General features: G+C 41.5%; 1 protein-coding gene across 2 annotated transcripts in view; it reads left to right on the forward strand.

Moving 5' to 3' along the window:
- Window positions 1–23,179, forward strand: part of NADK2 (NAD kinase 2, mitochondrial) — a 33,853-nt gene that overhangs the window by 1,274 nt on the left and 9,400 nt on the right. Inside the window, exons 2-7 of one of the 2 annotated variants that reach the window (XM_075446920.1) lie at window positions 13,091–13,179; window positions 13,541–13,629; window positions 15,846–15,927; window positions 17,237–17,320; window positions 19,271–19,407; window positions 20,439–20,517. In XM_075446920.1, coding sequence (XP_075303035.1) covers window positions 13,091–13,179; window positions 13,541–13,629; window positions 15,846–15,927; window positions 17,237–17,320; window positions 19,271–19,407; window positions 20,439–20,517 — 560 coding nt within the window. Of the gene's footprint in view, window positions 1–13,090; window positions 13,180–13,540; window positions 13,630–15,845; window positions 15,928–17,236; window positions 17,321–19,270; window positions 19,408–20,438; window positions 20,518–23,179 lie in introns of those variants that run through there. The other variant, XM_009943646.2, reaches the window with a different exon arrangement.

Consider the following 23,179-nt stretch of genomic DNA (forward strand, 5'->3'; position numbering starts at 1 on the left):
TCATCTAGTCCAACCCCCTGCCGAAGCAGGGTCACCTAGAGCAGGCTGCACAGGACCTTGTCCAGGCAAGTCTTGAATATCTCCAGAGAAGGAGACTCCACAACCTCCCTGGACAGCCTGTTCCAGTGCTCCGTCACCCTCAGAGGGAGGAAGTTCTTCCTCACGTTCAGGTGGAACTTCCTAAAGTCTGTCAGCATCCATCTGTCTTGCCACGGTTTTTAGAAAAGCGTTTTTTGTTGGTCTTCAATAAACATTCAGTACAAAGCCAGGTGGTTGTTCCGTTAATGAAGGTGTACTAAGAAGAGCAGGTATCTGTAAGAGTTGATATATGCACCCAGTGTCTGGTGTCTTCCCCCCAGCAAGCGGGGAGACCCCTTCCTACCCTCCATATACCCTGTGGCCGTCTCCTTCGGTGGGCCGAAGCGTGGTGCCTGCTGGAGCTACTTGGGTTGCCATCAGTCTGTGCAGACCAGGTCATGAGCTCATGTTATTGTTATTGTTCCGAATGAGACCATTAGTCTGGGTCTGTCTGGTTCCTGGTTTCTCACAACTGGAGATATTTAAGATCTCTGCTCGTTGGCAGCATTTGGATTAAACTTGCAAATGTGCTTAACGTGCGTAGCAGGGACAGATGCTATGATTGCATAGCCTTGCTTTGTAAAGCACTGGGATAAAAAGTACAGCATCTAAAGCAAGATAGTTTTTACATTTTTCTGCGTACTTCAGTTGGTCATCCACCTCCTACAGAATTTCTGTCCAAGCATTTTTACATATTTTGTAAAGCACTCTAGTCAAATTTCGTATGGCACCAAGTTTGATGTGGAAACAGCCTGTGTTCTTGTTCTCACCTGCGTGTAGGTTCCTGCTGCTGAGATGTCCCTGTGCTTGCTTTCATATGGTGGCTGTGGAAAAGCAGTGCCTCTTACAGCTCATGTGTAAGACTGTTTCACTGTCTTCACTTACGCTTCTCTTGAGGCATTTCGTGCTGTTAAGTGTAGAGAGTAAGTTTGTCCTCAGTGCACAGCTAAACCCAAGAAAAACAAAATGGCGTGTTTGGTCACGTTTCCCGAGGCGCCTGTGTACAGGCAGGGCTTGGACAGTGAATCAGTTGGTGAGCGGTGGTGTTAGTGTTCCACGTCCCTAAAGGTGTTCTTGACTGAATAGAGTGATAGCTGCAGTTTCTTGTCTCACAAGAATACATGTTTTTCATGATTGGTAACCTGTATCAGTCTGAAGATGTGTTTTTAAAAAAAGTAACTGTGAATGCACAGTGTCTGATTGTAGTAGTTGTAGGAACACCTTAGAGTTTGTCCTTTTGGAGTAACTTACAGGTATAAGGTAATTCTCCGTGTGTGGGAGAACCCAAGGATTTTTATTCTAGGACTGGTGCTTTTTTTTAATCTAGCTTTCCATGGAAAATACCTCCAGGCAGGGAACTGCAGTGATGAAACTCATGGTGTCGCCAGGTAGCCTAACTTGCCTAACTATGTGTGTAGCAACACTGAGTTAGGCTCTTGCCGTGTGAGTGGGAATACAAAGATCTGTGCAAGAACACACTGAAGAGCTCTTCCAGAATTATATTTTTGAAATAGGAAACAAGGAGTGAAATAATTCTTCTTACTGCCTGTGTCTCAGATTTTTTAGCTGACCTGTAAAAACACCTGTATTTACTTTCTGCTGTGACTCTGGTTTCAGATTTTTTCCACAGACTTTCTGAGCTAGTGGCAGTCTCAGCAAATGTGTTAGGTGAAGGTTCAGGAAACCCTTACCCTCTCTGCTGTGGACAGAGATCCCTTCTCAACAGAGTGATTGCTGCAAAGTGTCCTTCCGCCTTTGTGCCGCGTCCTTTGCTGACAGCTTGGAAACACGATGTGTTTTGCTTCCTGAGCTTGGCTGCACCCCGTGCTCCCCGTGTCCCTGCTTCTCCCGGGGACAGTTCAGAAGCTGATCCCATGGCTGCTGGTTGCTGAGACAGGAGGCCAGGCACTGCCCTTGGACATGCAGCGAGTCCCTGTTGCTGCTGCCCAGGGTGATGCTAAGTTTTTCCCGAAGGCTGTGAATTGACGCTGCTGTGAATCTGGCGTGGGAGCTCAGTCACTCTGATCGGCCACGCAGAGGGCAGGGCCGGCCTGAAAGCCTGCTGTTGGGGTTTGGCGAAGAGTGAAAGCAAAAGTGCGTCCGGAAGGTTTGGCTGGTGTGGTGCTGTCAGCTAGCCCGGACAGGGAGGGGGGTGGTGGGGTTGTGTTACGTTGCGGGGGCTCAGGTGACCCCAGAGCTGGCTTGTGGAGTGGCAGCGGTGCAAGGGAGCTGGTACCAGCAGAGGAGCACGGTGCTGTCGTCTGTCATGGATCTTCAGACGTCCAGATGCTGTCTATCTGAAATACAGAAATTTAATTTCAAGGCAATAGTGGAGGCTTAGATTTGAGAAGCCATACCTGGGCTTGTTTGCTTGCTGGTTGTGGGCGGGAGAGATGTTTGCAAGTTCCTAGAAGATAACTGGTGTCTCTACTTGGAAGCTTCAGATTTTAATATAGCACAAATAATGATCGTTGTGCGCTTAGGCAGTTGTGCCTGATCACCGAGCAGAGCTGCGCTTAGCTGTTGCAATCAGTGTGTTCATGTATTAAGACAGAAAATGCAAGAAGTCACTTGATGTGGAAGTGACACCTCATGTGCACCTTTGGGCACATGTCTTCATTAAATGGGATTTGCTCTGTATTTGAGGAGGCTGAAGGTAAATCATTGTTATGCACCAGTAGATACTAAAATATGATACAGACCATCGCATGTATCATATCTATGATACACTATATAAATCACAGTATACTCCAAGAAGCAGAATATCTCAGTATCGAAGCTGGCTGACGCTTCTAGTAGGCAATAGAGGCCTTGAGCAGCTGTGGCCTAAATACTTCTGCGGTCTTTCTTTTTAACACACGAAGTGAGTTGCGCTATACAAACGCTAGTACATGTTGCAAAGTCAAAGCTGCAAGATCACGATTCCCGAATTCTTTCTCTGTGCAAGCAGAGACGGGAGAGGTGAAGAAGCAGTGCAGACAGCAGCAGAGCAGGACAGGTGGGAGAGAGATGGAGAGCAAGGGCCAACACTCTTGGAAGAGTGTCCAGTAGATCTGTGGAAGATAAAATCTTTCATTGCATCTCTCCATACATGTTACGCATGCTTGCTTCAGATGATTGTTTTTATGTGTCTGGTGGCAGATACTTACATACTTAAAAATGAGTCTTTTAAATCTGTTTCTAACTGTACCTAAACACATCTGACTATCATGATTAGTGTTTGAATTCTGAACTATTATAAAAATCATAATTAAGTGCTCGGAGTGCTATTGTACAGGGGAGGTTTTCGGAGTCTTAGTTCAGGAGGGATATTAGAACAGAAATGTCTCATTTTTATAGATCTTTAATACCAGGGAAGAAAAATGCCACCAAATCACCCAGCACTTTAAAAAAAAGCGTTGCATCAGTAAGTTCTATGCATAAAATCACCCAAGGAGCAATTTTGTTTGCCTGCATGAGATTTAAAGAGACTATTGGATTGCTAACACTTGCAGTTACCAGCTTAAAGTTAAATAAGAATACTAGTTGTTTTTCTAAGTCCCTACAAACAGTTTGCTTACCGCAAATGACAGCAATGTAAATTTCCTCTGACCTGGTTATTGGGATTGGCATCTAAATATATCTGGTTACAGAAGTGAGTGATCCAGTCAACTAACACTGAAGGCTACTGTATGTCCTGACTCTATTCCACTCTCAGCAAACCCATGCAGAGCAAGCATTGCTATTGTCCTTATGTAAAGTAAGACAACTTCATATCCCAGTAGTAGATAAAACTAATTTCCTGTTGTTTTTTTTTTTGTTTGATAGTGCAATTGAGATGCAGCTGCTGACTTCACACTGCTGGAAGGTATTGAGGGAAGATGAACAACTTAGCTGTCCAAACACACTTCATACACAGTTTTAATTACCTTTGAAAATGTCTTGTCAGAAGAAAAGTTAGGTTAGTTTTGGTGTTCGTTGGAGGAAGACGATTCAGTGTGGAACACAGCTGATACTCTGTGGTGGCTGGTTTATGTGTCTTTATTTGGAGCGGGGAGGAAGAGCAAGGAGTTGGAGGTGTGGAACAAGTTTTGGGTCATTTCAGTGACTGCAACAAATTGTCAGGTGTGGTCACCTCAGGAGTGTGAAGTTCACAGAGCTTTCTTGAAAACTGGTATCTGGGTAGAGAAAAGGTAACCTGTTAGCAAGATACTGCCTCACCTAAAAGAGGCACAGCGTGAACTCATCTTCTGCATACAGCACCAACAACAGTGATCAGGGCTGGCTGGGAGGAAGGAGGGAGGGAAGGAAGGAAGGAGTGTCTCCCAGCAGGTAGGAGAGCTTCAGCTGGAGCTCATATTTTCTTGTGCAGCAAAACAAAACCCACAGAACTGCGGGGGGGGGGGGGGGTGTGTGGGTGTGTGCGTAGAAGAATGCTACCCCCTAATCCCCCCAATTCCGAATTTGGATGGTTGCGGCACCAGCTGTTACTAATCTGCACATTAAACTTGCAGTGTTTCTTAGAAAATTCTGCCTTGGGGGAAATGTACTATTTTACCTGTAACTTGATAGGTAACTGTTTTTTTTTTTATTGTAGACAAAATTCTTTACCTGCTTTTACATTAAATAGTAAAAGGTAGTATCTTTCACTATTTTTAGTATCACTTTTGAGTTACCTTTCAGGTTTGTGAAATGTCACACCACGTCCCCCAAGGCAAGTTTTTGGAAACTAGCCAGGTGTTTTGTTTTTAGATTTCTTTTTGAGAGACCTGCACTTCAATCCAGATGCCTCTGATCCACTAGAACTTTATTTAGAAAAAGTAACTTGCATATTTTCAAAACACTAGGATTTTTACAGATGCAAGGAAGGTAGCAGAAGGAAAAAATATGCAAACATCAGAGTTCAACTGAATTTAATTTTAAAATGAAATTAGATAATTCAGCAGAATCTTTTTTCTTCAGAAATCATTTTTAATCTTTTTCTAAGGGAAAAAAAAGTTGAGCTATTCTAAACAGCAGTGAGTATTAGAGTATTTACTCCTGTGTTCTTTTGTGGATCCAAATGTACAGTGGTGCATTTGAAGGTAGGATCTTTAAATAGAAACTTATGTAATGAATGAAGTGGTACTGTGAAGCTCTTCATTGTTCTGTTGAGTTCAGACAACTGATCTCTGCTAGTTTTGTAGTATGAATTATTTCAGTAGATGTTATTCTAGGGAGCACATAAATTGTTTAAAAACAGGTAGGACTGTACTTGGCTCTACCTCAGCCCGAGAAGAGGTCAAGAAAAGATCTTGATCTACTGAATTTGAAGCATACAGAGTTCAAGGCGCAGTTTATAGTACACCAAGATTATATAAAGCTGAAGACACTTATTTTCAGAAGTAAATTTTTCAAGCTAGTCCACTGGAACCTGAGGTGGTTGTAAATGTTTTTCAGGTTACACAACCACAGTGTGCATTTGTTTACCTTTGAAATTTGATATACTTTCATGAGTGTTAAGTAACTTCAGTTGGATCTGCTTTACTAAGAAGTTGCTTCTAAGTGGTTCTGTCAGAAGTCTGGAAAATAATGGAAACAAATAATTGGGATGTAGTGATTCCTTTTTCCATAGCATCTATTTTTTCCAGCACACCATTCAAGTATACTCAGTCATATATAGCAAACAGATGCAAAAGTAGGGGATTTCAGTGTACCTAAATTAAACTTCATGGGCTGTCTCACCAAGCATCTGATACTTTGTACAGCTGAAAAAGGCTGCTTTTTGGAAGTGACTTTAATACTGTTTAAGTACTTAGTAGTGATTTATGACATTATGTTGGTGTCCTGCTGAATTAATGACAACTTAATGATTGAATTGCCTGGATTGCGCTGGGTTTGTAGGAACTGTTAGTGCAGAAAGTAGTTACTGTTTATAGTTAACACAACAATTTGCTTTGCATTAGCCTTTTGAATTACAAACCGCTATGTGTATTCTTCAGTTGTGGTTAAAATGACACTAATACTTTCATGTGGTAGATGAAGAATTAGAAACCAGTTTATGGCATTTTTACTTTTGTTTGTGTATAGATCGAACTCTTGCCCCAAAGCAGCACTTCTGTAAAGCTTTAGGCACATAATTCTTGCCAAGTGAAGAAATTACTGAAGTCAGCTACTACAAAAATAATGGTGTACAAGGTGCTGCAATATGCAAAACACTTGATAACCACTACTCTATAGCAGATGTAAAGGCATCATCTGAAGGGCTGCTGTGACTATGTAATGAAAGTGAGGGGTCTAACTTGCTGAAGACAACAGTGAGGAAAGTTTAAGCAAAAAGATTTCCTAGCTAAAGCAGCCCACTGATCTTCTACAGCACGAGAGGTGACGTAGCCAACTGGTAGAAACCTAGTAAATGGCCAGGAGCAATATTAGGAAGAATTCTGAGCAACTGACGGCTGGTTAGTAGATCAATGAACAGCAGACAGGCAAGAGTGCTGGTCAGGTAGGACCAGCCTATTACCTTTCACGCACACTGGTGGCTCCTGTGCAGCCTTTCATCCACCAGTACCCCCAAGTGCTGCAGTGCTTCTCGGCGGGGCTGCTCTCAATCCCTTCATCCCCCGGCCTGTGTTGATAGCGGGGTTGCCCTGACCCATGTGCAGGACCCCGCACTTGGCTTTGTTCAACCCCATGATGTTTGCATGGGCCCATTACTTGAGCTTTCCAGGTCCCTCTGGATGGCATCCTGTCCCTCAGGCATGGCAACAGCACTGTTCAGCTTGGTGTCATCCGCAGACTTGCTGTCATTTGTATAAATACAGCAACTGAAGCTCATAAATGATACTTTCCTTGATAATTATTCTGTAGTTAGAAGAAATTGAGGGTGGGCGTGCTGTCCTACACTTACTGTAAAAGTTACATGTCCAAACCTGGACATGTATTGTATACAGCGACCAAATTCAACTCCCCTATGAGCTCCAGCTGGTGCTGGAAAACACACTGGTAGTTCAGGGTTGTGATTCAAGGTTACTGTGGTTGCCCTTCTAGCAAACCCTTTTCTGTGGGCCCCTTGAAATATGTCTCCAAGCTGCAGATTTCTACTGGGCAGATTTTGCTATGGCTAAGCGCTCAGATTTTTTTATCTCTTGTCTTCTGCACTTTGTTGTAAGATTCAGAAGCTGAATCATGCTTTAATCCTGTTTATTTGTATGTGGATTATTTTTATGTTACGACATAGGAAAGCTTAATGTGATTGGAGCTCTTAAGAAATCAGGAGGTTCAGTGTCTGCCTGACCTGTGAGGAAAACTGGATTTGTTTTTAGGATGACAGGTCAAGATTTAGCTTAACTGGTAGTTAACACTAGAACATAGGAAAATTACTTGCATGCAAGTGTAGGTTGCCAGTCTGACTTTGGTACTTCAGCAAATTTTCAGTCAGTGTTCCTTATTTGTTGGGGAAGCTAAGAGGAGTGTGTTATTTGAAGCACATGCTATATTCAAAGCTGTTTCTAGTTCAAAACTTGACACTTCTGGAAGAATACTTTTATTCATATTCCTGTCAAAGTAAGTGCTAGTTTCTTTTAAGACTGAGAGTAAAACCAAGAGCACTAGCTTAGTACTTGGGAGATATGGTGAATCTAAAGAGACAATTTCTGAAAATACAGGACTTTTAGTACTGCTGTACTCTGCTTAGAAAGGGTTAGATGATTATACCTATAGTGGTCATAGTATTTTCCTCTTTCGGTTAAAATTCAAACATCTGTGTTTAGCTGTTGCTCTCTACATCTCTTTGGTGGTTCTTTCTGTAGAAATTGGGTATATTGAAAACTAGTGATCTGTTCTTGTTTCCCTGGTGGGGTGCGTGTGGAAGTTCATTGTAGAAATCTGAGAGAGTAATCATTACTAGATCTGTGTGGTTTGGTTTTTTTGGGGGTGGTTTTTTTTTTTCTTTCTGCTAGTCAGACATTTAGTTTAACTCTTGAATGAGCAACACTTGTAAAACAACTCGCTGGTAGATAGAGACATTAACTCCACCCTGGTGCAGTGGCACTTTTAGGCAGCGTGAAGGTTAGTGCTGTAAATTCAGGGTAAGCCTATTAATGAGAATATGAACATATATTTTTATATGTATATTCATATATAGCCAAAATGGATCTGAAAGGCTCCTGTTAGTCTTTGTGTACTAGGATGAGATGTACAAGGTGCTCAATTCACAGTTTCACTCTGGACAACGTTTACATTACTTTTTTGAGAGAGGATAATGTTTTATCATAATGCTTAGGTTAGCAGTGTCAGTAAGTCTTGGCTATGGGTTTTCTTTTCCTCATTCTCTAAATCAAGGACCATAATCCATGTATGTACACAGCAGTGTGTATTCGGATGTTGCTTGGCTTCGTGTTGCTTCTGTACTTGTGGCTACAAGCCACGTCCTCCTTGCGCAGTGTTATTCCTGGAGGGCCAGCATTGACCCATAGCTCAAATGAGTGGGGTGAGACTTGCCAGAGGTGAGAGCTAAGACTCCAGAAGACAGTCAAGCAGATGTCTCTTGCCTAAATGACTGTTAAAGGAGCTCTGTGAAAAAATTGTCCTGTGATTAAAAAAGGATCAGGCCAGAAGATAAAAGAAGAGCTTTTGTCAGGAATTCAGTCCAGACCTTTTCTCCTTCTGGCTCCTAAGGAAAAAGAACTCCATCATAGAGCATGTTCTGCTCACCTGAGTGTGTTTTCCAGTGCAAGCTCTGCTGGAAGTCTGCTTTGCATTGCATCCCTGCTGTGATCTCTGAATGTGTTCACTGCCTGAATGTATTTTTTGCCAGTTTGTCCCTGTTTTCACATGCTAATACACTTTTAGCTAGAATAGCTCTCGTATATATTAATGCATTTTATTTTACAATCTTGCATGCTGTTGAGGTCAGATTAATAGGCCTACAGTTGTACTTGCTGTTTCTTCTCGCCCTCCATGAGTACTTCTGCTTTTGGTTGCTTCTAACTAATTCCACCCACAGCTGACTACCCTTGTGCTCTGAGGCAACATTTCTTGTACGTTTTACTGTTATTTTTTCCTGTTCCAGGAGCCTCAGCCAGTGGGACTCGGTGAAAGCAATTTTTCCTGTGTGCTTACAGACCCATAGCCAATAAGTTCTATTCATCAGTACTTTTAGTTTCGTTTGCTCTTACTGAACTTTCCAGATAACCGCTGGAGAAATTACTTAACCTGCAGTGCAAGGCTTCAGACCTCTGTGTGACCACTCATACATGCTTTTGCAGCTTCAACACCAAGAAATGCCAAGCATACTCCAGCTTGAAGATCCTGAGCTTTGTAGGAATAGTGTTTTTATTTTCTAGCCCATGTCTAGAAAGTCAGACATGAAATTGAGAAGAAAAAACAAAAGATGTCTTTTGTTATTCTACAGCTTCTGTTTTCAGACATCTATCCTGTTCAGCTACCTGCCATTTGAAAGCAAAAAACAGCCAAAGAAACTGTGTTTTGAAACAAAACAATCACTCCAGGTTATCCACCTTCCTTAGGCATCCTGGAAAACAGAAATGAGAGGCTCAGCAAACAAACCTTTAGTTTGATTAACTGTGCAACTTCACCTCTTCAGAGAATTCATAGAGTCATAGAATGCTTTGGGTTGGACGGGACCTTGAAAGGTCATCTAGTCCAATCCCCCCTGCAATGAGCAGGAACATCTTCGACTTGACCAGGTTGCTCAGAGCCCCATCTAGCCTGGCCTTGAACGTTTCCAGGGCTGGGGCATTGACCAGCTCTCTGGGCAACCTGTGCCAGTGCCTCACCACCCTCACAGTAAAGAGTTTCTTCCTTATAGCTAATCTAAATCTAATGTCTTTCAGTTTAAAACCATTACCCCTCGCCCTATCACTATACTCCCTGATAAAGAGTCCATTCCCATCTTTCCTGTCTGTCCCATTGCAGTACTGGAAGACTTCTATAAGGTCTCCTCAGAGTCTTGTCTTCTCCAGGCTGAACAACCCCAGCTCTCTCTTGCTGAGGGTGCGCTTGATGTTGCTAAGTCATAGATGAAAATGTTAAACAGCACCGGTCCCAGTGCAGACCCCTGAGGGATGAATGAACATGAGTTAGTTATGTCTGAGCTAGAGGGATGAGGCTAGAGATGAGCTTTAATCTCTGGAGCATTTTGCAAATTAAGACAATTCATTAAGTCTATAGATGTAGCTTTGCCATTTGAACTCAAGGCCCTAACTTTCATTTGTCTTGTTGGTTAGTGATATCTGCTTGCTTACTGTAGAGCTAAAATCGAAGAGGAGATGTGTACCTCCACCTGTTCTGCAGGGCTGCTCTCAGCAAGAGTGGAAGTATCCACTTCAACCCGTTATCAGGATACTGGCAGCTTATTTGCTGAGCATCCTCTTCAGAAAGCAGAAGCTGCTGATGAAATAGTTTAACACACCTAAGGCAAATGCAATTTACAGGATAGTGTCATTGTCATGCAACAGAGTCTACCTGTACTTCTTGCTGGCAATGCCAATGAGATGTTAGCTGTAGGCTCCCCACTGGTGTTGGTGACTCAAAAGTCTGCAAATGATCTTACAAAGATTCATTGCACTGTCATTGTTCTGTGACAAAAGCTGTCTTTGATGTTGAAAGATAGTGTGCTGACAAATCAGCCAAATAAATCAGGTACCTAAAATTGCAAGATGGAGTTTGCGGTTTCTGTTGTTCGTGGAAGTAATGGCCTGTAGAAATAGCAGCCTGAATACCGTGTGCTGCAGCAGCAATCTGCTTGTCAGGTGCTCGTGTTTCATACACAGCAGATACTTCTAGAGGAGGCATGAATGGGAGCGCTGGTTGTAGTAACACAGTTGATTTTTTTTGAGGTTATCATCTGCTGTGAGTTTCTTGTTCTTTCTGCTGGTAAAGGAACGTCAATTTGTGCACATTTGAAAATACCTCTTCTAGCAAATTAGACCTGTGGTGCTCAGCAGCAGATGTTGTCTGTGGGAGGCGAATACCTCCTCCTTTTCTCCTTTCCACTTTCTTCTCCAGATGGATCATGAGAGGCTGGCAGCACACTCGGCAACGGGCAGTGCTGTAGCTGGCCATAGCCTTGCATACTCTTTCCCTCCCTGCAGCAGCGCAATGGCACTGTGTAAGTTCCGAGTGCAACACCGTGGGCTCCGGAGGAGCAAGAGGCATAGGGGAGTATGCAAGCATTGTAGCCGGGGAGTTGAAACAAGGGGTTTAAGTGTGTGAGGCAGTTAACGGGACATAACACCCTGTCCCCCAGTAAACCAGTACTAACCAGCTTTGTCAAGATGACCTGAAAGCTTTGTCTGGATGTTTTCCGACCACCCACATGTTCATCTGTGTGTGTGTGAGTGAGCACAGCTGGTAGCTACTCTGACTGTCTGCTGGTACTGCGGTTGGTGGCAACCAGGCAAAGTATGGGAGCCCCTCTGTTGGAGGTGGTTTCGTGATCCCAGCTGTAAGACCACCTAAAGACTTTGTTCCTGCAGATTAGTCGCTGATGAGAAACACACTGAGCAGGACAGCCATGCAGTTCCAGAGCGGCCAATTCCATTATTTTCTGCAGTTTCTTCAGCGGCGAGTCTGTGTTTGCACTTAGCTCATGGTTGGACATCTTGATATCAACAGGTGTCGGGTGAAGAAAGATTGTATTTGTTGGGTATTGGATTGCAGTTAACTGTAATTTTCATATCCTGCTAGTCCTCTCCCCTTTGTGTAGTTCTGTGGTGTGGGAATCTCTACGGAAATGGGATTAGATGTGGCTGGCTGGCACTGCTTTCTCCTGGAAGGGTGTGGAACTTTGAGTACAGGCCTTTGAATGAATTGCTGGAAGTGCTCGTTCAAAGCTTCTGGCACAGATTAATTCCTCTACACAAAAGCTAGGAGAAGTTCTGTTTCTGTGCTGCTAAATTGGTTTTAACTGGTCAGGGGAAAGGAAGCAATGACAGTATAATTGTAGAATAACTCAGGCTAAAAGGAGCCTCAGGAGGTCATCTAGTCTAACCTGCTGCTCAAAGCAGTATCACTTTCATTATGAATGTGTCTATAAACTCCTTTTGCTTAACATCCTCTTTACCTTTGTTTGTTCTACTTGCTTGATCTCCATGCACACATGTATTTGGAAGTACCAGCCCCAGCTGAGCACACCAAGTGAGGTGAAGAATGAATGCGTATAGACGGTGGCTGAACTACTCACACAGAAACCTTTTGCAAAAAAATCTAATCTTCAGCAAGCAGTGTCCCTGCCTGCTCACAAGAGTGTATCGACATGAACTGCAGAATGTTTCCATGGTCTAAAGAGTGTGTCATGATTATTTAAATTCTTCAGGTTCCAAGAAGAACGGTGCTAGAATGCAACTACTAAATGCTGTTTGTCTTGTTATTGGTGTGAATTTGTTTGAAAAATCTGGATTATGTTCCAGGGGACAATATTAAAGGTAGTAGGTAGATTAATCTTAAGCTTTTATTGACACAGGGGAAATGTCACCTTTGCCACCACTAGGCAGTCTTCCATTTTAGCTCTAATACAATTTGAAGGTTAGTGCTCTAGGTATTTCAAGGATTCCTGTTTTCTGAGTTATCATTCCTGTTGCTTTTTCCGTTGTCCTCTTTTTTAATAGCACAGTGTTTATAACTCTTTGGGTAATTAGCTCACTTTGGATGTTTTTAGCACATGAAAGGAGTATAATTAGTATAACTATTTTATGTAGATTTACTAAGTTTAAATTACTTAGAAGATTCAGGGAAGGCAAAGTGTCTGAAGTGGCATAGAAGTCAGTGTAGCATACTTCTTTGCATATTTATGTAGAACCCTCAAAAGATCTGTGATTCTTGGCTGCTGTGGCCATGTAACTCATTTAATGGATTAGTCAGTGTGAGCTGACTGGTATGTATATAGAGATGTAGGTGTCTAATGGAATGCTTATAAAAGCATGTGTCTCTACTGAGATAAAATACATGCTTTTTTATAGCTTTTATTTATATTACTCAAGAGCACTTACTGTAGTGATTAACTTTTACAAAATAAATTTATGTCTTACAGCTTGCCTTGAAGGGATCTAACTATGCTGGTCTGCTGGAGCGGCATCGCATTCATACAAAAAACGTGGAGCACATTGTAGACAGTTTACGGTAAGAATGTATGAATGATGAGAGTTTCAGACACAGTGCAAATATTCACAGATTGTGTAAAATAACAAAAGGAAGCTTTGTGTTACAAGCTCTAGTAACATAGGAATACTGAAAACCTAGTGATGGAGGTGAATGGGTCATTCCTGAAACAATTGTGATGTGAACTAGCTCAGTTCAGTTAAGTAACACACAGCGTTATTATCTTGAAAACAGATGAAAAATACGTGAAGGATTTGTGTGAGTGTCAAATGCTTAGTAGCCAAATACCACTGTAATTAGTCCTTAATTACGTGTCAGCTTTTCAGAAGGATATGACGAGGAATAATATAGGATGCACTCAAGCTTTTTCTGCACTTTGTAGGAGTGAGGGGATAGAAGTTCGTCTTGTTAAACGTCGAGAATATAATGAAGAGACAGTTCGGTGGGCGGATGCTGTTATATCAGCAGGAGGTACGACTGTATGGAAGGGAAGTATTTGTTTCAGTATGTTTTCATAGATTAATTTTTCAAAAATATTTTGCGATGTGTGAAGCATCTGGAGGTATGCACATTTTGAAAACAAATTGCTCATCTGTCAGAAAATATGACAAAGTGCAATGGTTGTGACCATTCTCTCTGCCTGTAGTATCTGTAGTATCTAAAGCTGTAGCACAAGGAAATGAACCGTAGTGCCTGGCTGCTTTCGAAATGCTTAGTATTGTGTTGTGTAAAACAGTATAAACTGTGGAATTTACTATAGTTTTTAACTAAAGAGGATAAAATGCTTGCTGTCATGTGATTATACATAGCCTTAAACCCTACTCTTTGGTTTTTGGTATGTGAGGTGAAGACTAACATACTACCTTTTCCTTCCCTTGCCCAAACTGTCTTTCTTGCTTTCACACTTAATGCCAGTGACTGGAGTATCTAGTTGGATGGTACAGGTAAAAATATGCAACTTCTGAGCAGCCTGTGCTGCTGCTTAGAGCTTTTAAAATGACCCAACAGAGCAACTAACCTGATTGTTTCTTTTTAACATTGGATTGCAGCAGTTCTTTTTGTGTTATTTTTGTGATTTGCTGCAAATACTGCAGTGTGTTGCTGGGTTCTGACATAATGTTCAGTAATCAGTGGCAGTTAGATGTGACCACTGCTCTGCCTTGCTCTGCTCCCCACTGATCCACTTTGCCCTTAGCTGCTGATTACTACGCAGACTGAGTGGAAAGGCATATGTGTATGTTCCTGAAGCATCCTAACAGACGCCTGTAGATTTCTGAGAACTCCTCTAAGCTAGAGCTTAAGGTGCCAGTTTGGCTGTGGCGACACTTGTCATGGTTACAAGTGAGCAGACAGGAAGTGATACATCGTCCAAGCTTTTCAGAGCTTGTATCTTTGTACAAAGACTGATTCAGGTTATAGCTGTCCTTCTGTTTAACAGACAGGAAGGAGTATCAATATCTGAGGAAACCAGTGGCACTTCAAGATTTCTACCTCAACGATTTTATTTAAGACTTCCTTTCCAAGTGGAAAAGAGCTTTTTATTTATGCTGAAGATAAGTTATGTTTTCAATACAAGATATTCTTAAAATAGAAGAATCTCACCTGAATTAAGAAGGAAGCAAGCTGAATTTTAAAGGGCAGACTAGGGAAGAGATTTTTTTAATAACGATTTCAAAAGAGACATTGTTCTATGGTGTATTAACATTCCAGAATACTTTTATGATGGCAAACCGTCAAACCAAAATAAGTCATTGACCTGAATATATGGCATAGTTGGGTTTTGTTTATACTTCTAGCATATTTAATTTGCAGCTTGAAGTGTAACTGTGTCTGTGCCATGGAGAAGTTCTGAAATGAGGTGAATGCAGTCATCAGGATTGATTATAAATAGCTGAGGGCGTTTCAGTAGGTATTGCTATGCGAAAAGGTACTTTCAACTGACATATTCTGAGACCTAGAGAACAGAAGCTTTTAACTCAACATCATGCTAAGTTGCTTAGGTAAAGCTGGTAGCGCTAGTACAGGTAACCTCCCTTGATAATCTAGGCAATTCTGATGTTTTATTGGATTCCGTGTTGTTTTTTTGTTGCTGACACTCCTGTTGTTGCTCGTTATGGAGCTGAAGCCTCACTAGAGTGAAACAGAAAGAATCTCCCTGGTTATTTTTCTGGAATAATAGGAACTTTTCTTTTCCAAGTGTACCTATTTCAGCCTAAATAAGACCTTTAAACTGTGCCTTCTAGAACAACTAAGATGGAACTAAAGTTATTGTTTTCATGTGATTCACAGTGAAATTTGGTATTGTTTCCTGTCTCCTGTGGCTTTGATTAGCAATACTTTCTAAATTTATTTTCTTACAGAATTTCTCTTACCAGCTGGTAAACATACAGAGATTTCCATAAATCTCTTTTCAGACTTGCTTTGGCTAAATTCAGTTGCCTTGGCGTGTGTAGCTGTCAGATAAGACACACTTTTTCCAGTCACATTTGCCATTTGAATTCAGTTGTCACTACTCTGCCTTGAAAGGTGTCAGTAGTTTTGTGGTCCCAATTTATTTTTCTGCAGCTTACCTGATCAGTTGTTGACAGAAAAGCACCTAACGGTAATGCTGCAGCACATGTGAGACTACTTTGTTCGGGATACTAGAATGTGAAGTGAAACTAACTTTTGTTATGCTTTTTCTGTAGGTGATGGTACAATGTTGTTGGCAGCCAGTAAGGTCTTTGATAAATCTAAACCAGTTATTGGAGTAAATACTGATCCTGAAAGGTAAAAACACATTTGGGAAAGCAGTGCTTTATTTAATAGCAGGCACAATATGCGTCTGTTTTCATGATGCATGAGGTAGGCCTGTAGCGTTTGGCAGGGTAGATGTCTGTTTTAGTGGATTGCAGAAAACAAGTGAACCTGTTTTATTAGAAAAGTTTCCACGATTATTTATCCTGTTGTATCTGAGAGGCCATTAAGTACTGTTGGATAAGTATGATTGTGTTGAACTGCCACAGCGGTTTTCACACACCAGTGTAACAGCCCTTGCAGCTAGTTAGATTGTATTGCTAACTGGAAGTTTGAGGCTAGAGGTGGTAGTATAGAACAGAGACGGGAAAAGGGATGTAACAAAAGCAAGTAAGAACAGTGTGGTGCCTGAACGCACAGAAACTTGACTTCTTCATGAAGAAGGTGAATTCTATTGGAAATCTGATAGGGCCTCAGATGAAGAAGTTTGTTCTGGTTTCTTCTTGTAAACCTTGTCATACCTCAGAGGACGCAGTCTCCTCAGCCAGTTAATGGCATTTAGCTGTCCTATTATAAACTCCACACAAGCTGCATCCACCTAGCTGTAAGATTGATTTGGGCAGGTGGATGCAGTGTATTAGTACTGCCTGGTTGGTATAACCTTCAAATGGATGGCAAGTAAAACTCAGCATTCACCAAGGCTCTGTCCGCTAAGATTTCCAGATTTAGGCTTCTGCTTATGATAGTTAATTTAAACTTAATAGGTAAGAAAGTGGTGGCTGAAAGTTTTCATTCCTTCCATACCTTAATCCTCTTCCAAAATTTTTGAAATGCTGTGAATAGATATTCTGCAGTATCAAGCCTGAATATCAGGGTTCAAATAACAAGTGCCTTCATGTTATCAAATGTCACTAAAGAAAGGGGAGCAGTGTTTAGTCTTTTGACTTTGACATGAGATACTTTTCATCTTAAGCATGTTCCTTACCTGTCTCATATCACTAACTTCTGTGTAAATGGAGCAAACTTTCTTTCTAACTTGCAAGGTTTATTAAACTTTAATTCCTTGCCTAGAACTATGGTGACAGGAACTATACCAGTACTTACGTACTGACTGAACAGCCAGTTTTTAGGGGAAATGTGGGAGAAATACTGTGTGTCACACACACATACATACACCTCAGGAGCTGGAAGAGGTGTATTGTTGCTGATGTGCTGTTACGCAAGACTAGTGTAGGTTCATAAAGGTCAAAGCTTTGCTTTATGTAACAGAAAGAGACCTTTGGTTTGTCTTTTGAGTCTTAATAGTTATACTGTCATTTTCATTGTCCTTTTTTGCTACCAGGTCGGAGGGTCATTTGTGTTTGCCTGTGAGATACACTCACTCGTTTCCTGAAGCACTACAGAAGCTTTATCGTGGTGAGTTCAGGTAGGATTCACTGATCTTTGGTTTTTCAAAAAGTATTGTAATTGGAAAATACTTAATGATATGTAATTCCTAAGGAGCAGGTGATGCTTACTGAAATCTTTAACGCCTCAAATCGTGAATTCTGCGTAGAAGTTTACCATGTTGAAAAATGGCTTAATGGTAACCTCCCTTGATAATCTAGGCAATTCTGATGTTTTATTGGATTCCGTGTTGTTTTTTTGTTGCTGACACTCCTGTTGTTGCTCGTTATGGAGCTGAAGCCTCACTAGAGTGAAACAGAAAGAATCTCCCTGGTTATTTTTCTAGAATAGTAGGAATGGATATTCCTAAGCAAGGACCTGAGTGGGTGTTTCACTTGGCAGTTCTCAAATTTATTTGGGTGCTAAGGAAACTTTAAAATAGATGGGTAACTGGAAGAGCTTCTGGTGGCTCAGAGTTGCATAAATGATGGTGAGGTGCCAAAGACTGGAAATGGGGGATTGTCTTTTCTCATTCTCAAAGTGTCAGCCACTTTGTTTTCCCAAAAGGGGGATCGTTTATCTGGTGCGTGACATTGCAATATACAGACGGAGCAGAGGTATTGTCTTTATTGCATATTGGGGCAGATATGGGTGCTAGGTGATAATTCCACAAAGGGAGAACCCCACTTGGCAGATGTTCCCCTTTTATCAGTCTGCTAGCTCTTCTTCAAGGGCATAGTCATTAGTAAGGCATGCATTGTTTATACAAGGTAGTCAGGCCTTAATTAAACAGTGTCACTACGACCTAAGCATTTCCGCCCTATATCAACTTCAGTGCAACAATCTGTGTAAGCACTTACCCTCCTAGTCCCATGAAATAACCAATATTATTAATTTATAAAGGACAAACTATATCAGACTACCCACATTTCTTTTTTTGACGGTCAGTTGTGCAATAGGATCTCAGAATAGTGGTGTAATAGGTGTGCAGTCCCATTCTCTAGTTTTGTAGGGGTTTTGACATGTTCTGGCAGAAGTATTGTAAAGAGGCTAGCATAGTGGCTCATTGCATGCTGTCTGCCTGACTATGTAAAACTATACTTGGAATTGAAGGGTAGATAGGTAATATACTAAGGATGTGTTGAATGAGGCTCTACAAGGATGCCAGCGAGGAAAAACTGGTAGTGTAGTCATATAAACTGTAAGTCTTCCTTGCTGTAACTTAGGAAACATATAACCTGGTTACTGTCATCTGGATATCAACAGCATGAACTGGGAAAAGACATGCTTGTAACACTCCCTTGTGTTTTGCTTAATCAAAACTATTACTATTTTGTTTCATACAATGTCTAAATTGTTAAGAGTAAAAAGGAATTGATACCTTCTCTAGGAAAAAATTAAAAAATCTGAATGTTGTAACAGCTTAAGGAAGAATGCCTTTTTTATCATTCTTTTTCTTCATTTGAATCCCTCTTCAGCATCCTAAAGTTCCTAGGCTAGGAGAGATTCTTAAAATGAGAGGATACTTGTGGCCCTTATGTATAAAGGGGTGGATAGAGCTGCTTTTCTGGTCATATGCAAATACAAATAAAAGATGATAAAAATATGGCATGTATTGCTGTATAAATTCCCAGGAGCTTGTTCTCAAAATCATTGCATCAGTCATGAATTCAGAAGTTAGCATCACATGCCTAAAATGATGAGTTATTACCTATAACATTTGTAGACTATTTTTGGCCAATGTCGTCCTATTTTACACAAACAAAAAATGCTGCGTAGCAAATTACGTGTAAAGTATTTGCATTTTAGTATGATTAACTTTCTAAATTTAAAAATGATAGTGGAAGCTATAAAACTTGAAATGTGACTTTGAATATGTATCACTTTTAATCTTTAGATGCTCTGCTGTGAGAGTGAAGACTCTCTGATGCTATCTAATTCTGTAATGAATATTTCAGCTATTGATGCCAACTTCTTTCTCCTCTCTAAGGTGGCAGTGGCGGCAAAGAATCCGACTGTATCTTGAAGGAACTGGTATTAACCCAGCCCCTGTAGATTTACATGAACAGCAGCTAAGCCAAGAGCAACACAGCAGGGCTCACATAAACGAAAGATTCCAGGATCAAAGTAGGTTAAAATCTGACAAGAATATAATCACTTTGCTATGATAACTTGGAATAGGAGATGAAGATTTGTAGGAGTTGAAATATTTGGTATTTGAAGTCTGGTTGTTTTATTTGAGAGGCAGAGAGAGACAGCCTTCAGTAGCTGAAGATCCAGATTAAGTTTTTTTGAAGGGATTATTTTTTGTTTCCATGTTTATTCTGGACTGTACACTTAAAACCAGTTTTCAGTATTAACAGTTAATTTAGAATTGTTTTTTAAATAGTATTGCCTCCTGGCAAAATACCTAAGCTTTTTCAAAATGCTGTGTCTTAGGGTCACTATAGACACTTGAGGTTAACACATGAACATTTTGCTGTGTTTAGCAGCTCCACACTAAAAATGTGTGCCTGCATGCACTCGGATCTTATGCTAAATTTGAGGTAGGTTACTTTACAGTTGAAAAAGCTGGTCACAGACAGACAACAAGCAAATGAGAAATTAGAAGTGAGAACCTCTCCCTGGGTAATTCTTCAGTCATCAGACACCTTCGACTGTTTCCATTATGATGGATCGAAGGTGCACGATTCTGTCCTTAACCTGTGTCTGCATTTCCTCACTGAGAAGTCCTCAGTCAACATGAACAATTTGTTAATCCCCCTTAATTACCCTGTGGTATAAAGTCTGATTCTTTGAACTTTATCAGAAGTGTCCGTTAAGTCACTGTTGGTAAATTTAACTAGGCTGGAAGAGTGGCTGACAGAAGAGAAGACTTCAGTCTGTCTGATTGCCCATGAGTTTGCAAGTAAAGCAGTGTCTGAACATAAGTGTTGTTGCCTTATTGACCTTGGTTCAAGTATTTGTCGTCTCCAGTAAAGGACAGTGAATGGCTACAGAGTAAATCAGTGAAACATGGAGTGCTGGAAGAAAATGGAATACTGGATCTAGAATACAAACTCAGGCAGCATAGTGTGCTCTCCAATGAGTTGTGAATTGTTTTTGAAAATCTGGGTTTTAGAGCCATGATTCAAGACTGTTGTATTCAATATCTGCAGGATCTGACGTTTCTGGTCCACATCTTTTACCTGTGAGAGCACTCAATGAAGTCTTCATTGGGGAATCTCTTTCATCCAGGTATGTTTAATTGTTTGTTGTTGCCGCAAGGCACAACTGACGTAATTTCTTCTTATGGCCTTGCAATGGGCAATCAGTGATGGCATATCTTTGCTGTCAAATTCGTTCTAGTCCATGAATATATAACACTGTTTGTATTGTTGCTGATTACAAAGTGTATTTTCAGAGATATAAGTGCAGTGATGTTAATTTCTGGTTTTCCACCTTCCTGTTTGGCCGTTCTTTCATCTTTCATTATTCCTGGCTGTTTTCTTTTCTCTTCGTTGTTTTACCCCTTTCCTGGTTAGTTCTTAAGTAACCAAATGCCTTCAGTTACTATCTTTACAGTGGATTGAAAATTTAAATATCTGTCCTTAAACTGCCTCCTCTCCTGCATCTCTTCTTAAATACCTCTTCATAAGCTTTTAGCATGACTAAGTACTCCTTTCCCTGCCTCCCTGTCATCAGAGGCAAAGGTATCAGCCTGCCTTTGGCAGAAGCTTTGTTATTGTGGGAAAACACTTACTTCCTTGTTTTAAGAAATGAGATTGTATCAAATCCTGGTACTGCATTATCCAGGATACCTTTAACTGTCCTTTCTGTCCTGAAGATCAATTCGTTGCTGCCAGCCAAATGATAACAAGAAGGAAGTGGGGAATGTGATTGGGGCTGCATGAAGGGAGTTAAAATATGATCTTTGGTCAGGATTTGGCCAAACTTTTACTTGTATTTTATATCCTTTTCCCCTTTAGTCTGTATCTTTTTTAAAAAAAAAAAAAAAGCTTTAGAGTGTAACATCTTCTTGTGTTTGTACAGTGCCTGGGACACTGTGATTGCTGCTGGAAGTGGCAAAAAACCTTCCATCTGGACTGCAGCCTCAGATTGGCAGAAGGAATTAGTCTGAGAGATATAAATTTTGCTCCCTACTAAAGCAAACCTAGTTTTCTCAAGATTCTAAAAGAGTTTCTTTAACATTGATAGAGGAACACAAAGCTTCTTTCCAACGCTTCATAATAGCCTTCTACTTCTGAGTGTCACAAATATATTGTGCTCTTTGGTTTCAGTATATTTGAGAAGCATTGAGGAGCACAATGCCTGTAGGAGCAAATCTCTAGTAATAAATACTGTGTTAATGGGACCTTACACGTGAAGACTTAAATAATGATGTCACACAGATGAATCTTCTGTAAAGTTCAAATACGCAAGCTGTGTATTAAGACAAAACAATGCTAGGTGCTTCTTCTGAGGTCTTACTCTGCATGTCAGTTAAGAAAACAACGAAATTGAAGGGGGGAAATAAACCCCTTTCATACCCAGCTTGCAAAAATTATCTTACACTGAATCAAGCTGTGCATCTGTGTTCTCAGTTTGCTTCCAGTTCTTTCATCTTCCCATCTTCGCAAGAGTGAGTACACAAAATGCCCTTAGTTACTTAGTCTAAACTGTTTGACACCAGATATTCAAGAGGTGTATTCCTAGCTGATCCAGACTGAGACATTAATCGCCTAAAACAGTCATCCTAAACACAGTGAATGTGGTGTTTTATCCAAGAGGGTATCTGTTAATCTGAAGACTACATCATAGTGTTTGAGTTGGGCAACTATGAACATCAGCAACTTTCATAAATTACCATAGAATCATAGAATGGTAAGGGTTGGAAGCGACCTGAAAGATCATGTGGTTCCAATCCCCCTGCCGTGAGCAGGGACATCTTCCACCAGACCATGTTGCTCAGAGCTCCATCCAACCTGGCCTTGAACACTTCCAGGGAGGGGGCAGCCACAGCTTCTCTGGACAGCCTGTGCCAGTGTTTCACCACCCTCATGGTGAAGAATTTCTTCCTAATATCTAATCTAAATCTGCCCTCTTATTTTTAAGCCATTCCCCCTTGTCCTGTCACTACACACCCTTTTGAAAAGCCCCTCTCCATCCTTCCTGTAGGCCCCCTTCAGGTACTGGAAGGCTGCTCTAAGGTCACCCCGGAGCTTTCTCTTCCCCAGGCTGAACAGCCCCAGCTCCCTCAGCCTGTCCTCGTAGGAGGGGTACTCCAGCCCTCGGATCATCTTCGTGGCCCTCCTCTGGACCCACTCCCAACACATCCATGTCCTCCTTATGTTGGGGGCTCCAGAGCTGGACGCAGTACTCCAGGTGGGGTTTTACTGGGGTTTTACAAGTGGAGTAAAGGGGCAGAATCGCCTTCCTCGACCTGCTGGCCACGCTTCTCTTGATGCAGCCCAGGATACGGTTGGCCCTCTGGGCTGCAAGTGCACGTTGCCAGCTCATGTTGAGCTTCTCATCCACCAGTACCCCCAAGTCCTTCTCCTCAGGGCTGCTCTCGAGCCACTGTCCGCCCAGCCTATACTTGTGTTTGGGATTGCCCTGACCCACGTGCAGGACTTTGCACTTGGGCTTGTTGAACGTCATGTGGTTCACGCAGGCCCACCTCTCCAGCCTGTCAAGGTCCCTCTGAATGACATCCCTTCCCTCCAGCGTGTCAACCACACCACACAGCTTGGTGGTGTTGGCAAACTTGCTGAGGGTGCACTCAGTCCCACTGTCCATGTTGCTGACAAAGATATTGAACAGCACCGGTCCCAGTACCGACCCTTGAAGTACACCACTCGTCACTGGTCTCCACCTGGACATCGAGCTGTTGACTGTAACTCGAGTGTGTCATCGAGCA

Source organism: Opisthocomus hoazin, chromosome Z, assembly GCF_030867145.1.
Source record: "Opisthocomus hoazin isolate bOpiHoa1 chromosome Z, bOpiHoa1.hap1, whole genome shotgun sequence".
Lineage (NCBI taxonomy): Eukaryota > Metazoa > Chordata > Aves > Opisthocomiformes > Opisthocomidae > Opisthocomus > Opisthocomus hoazin.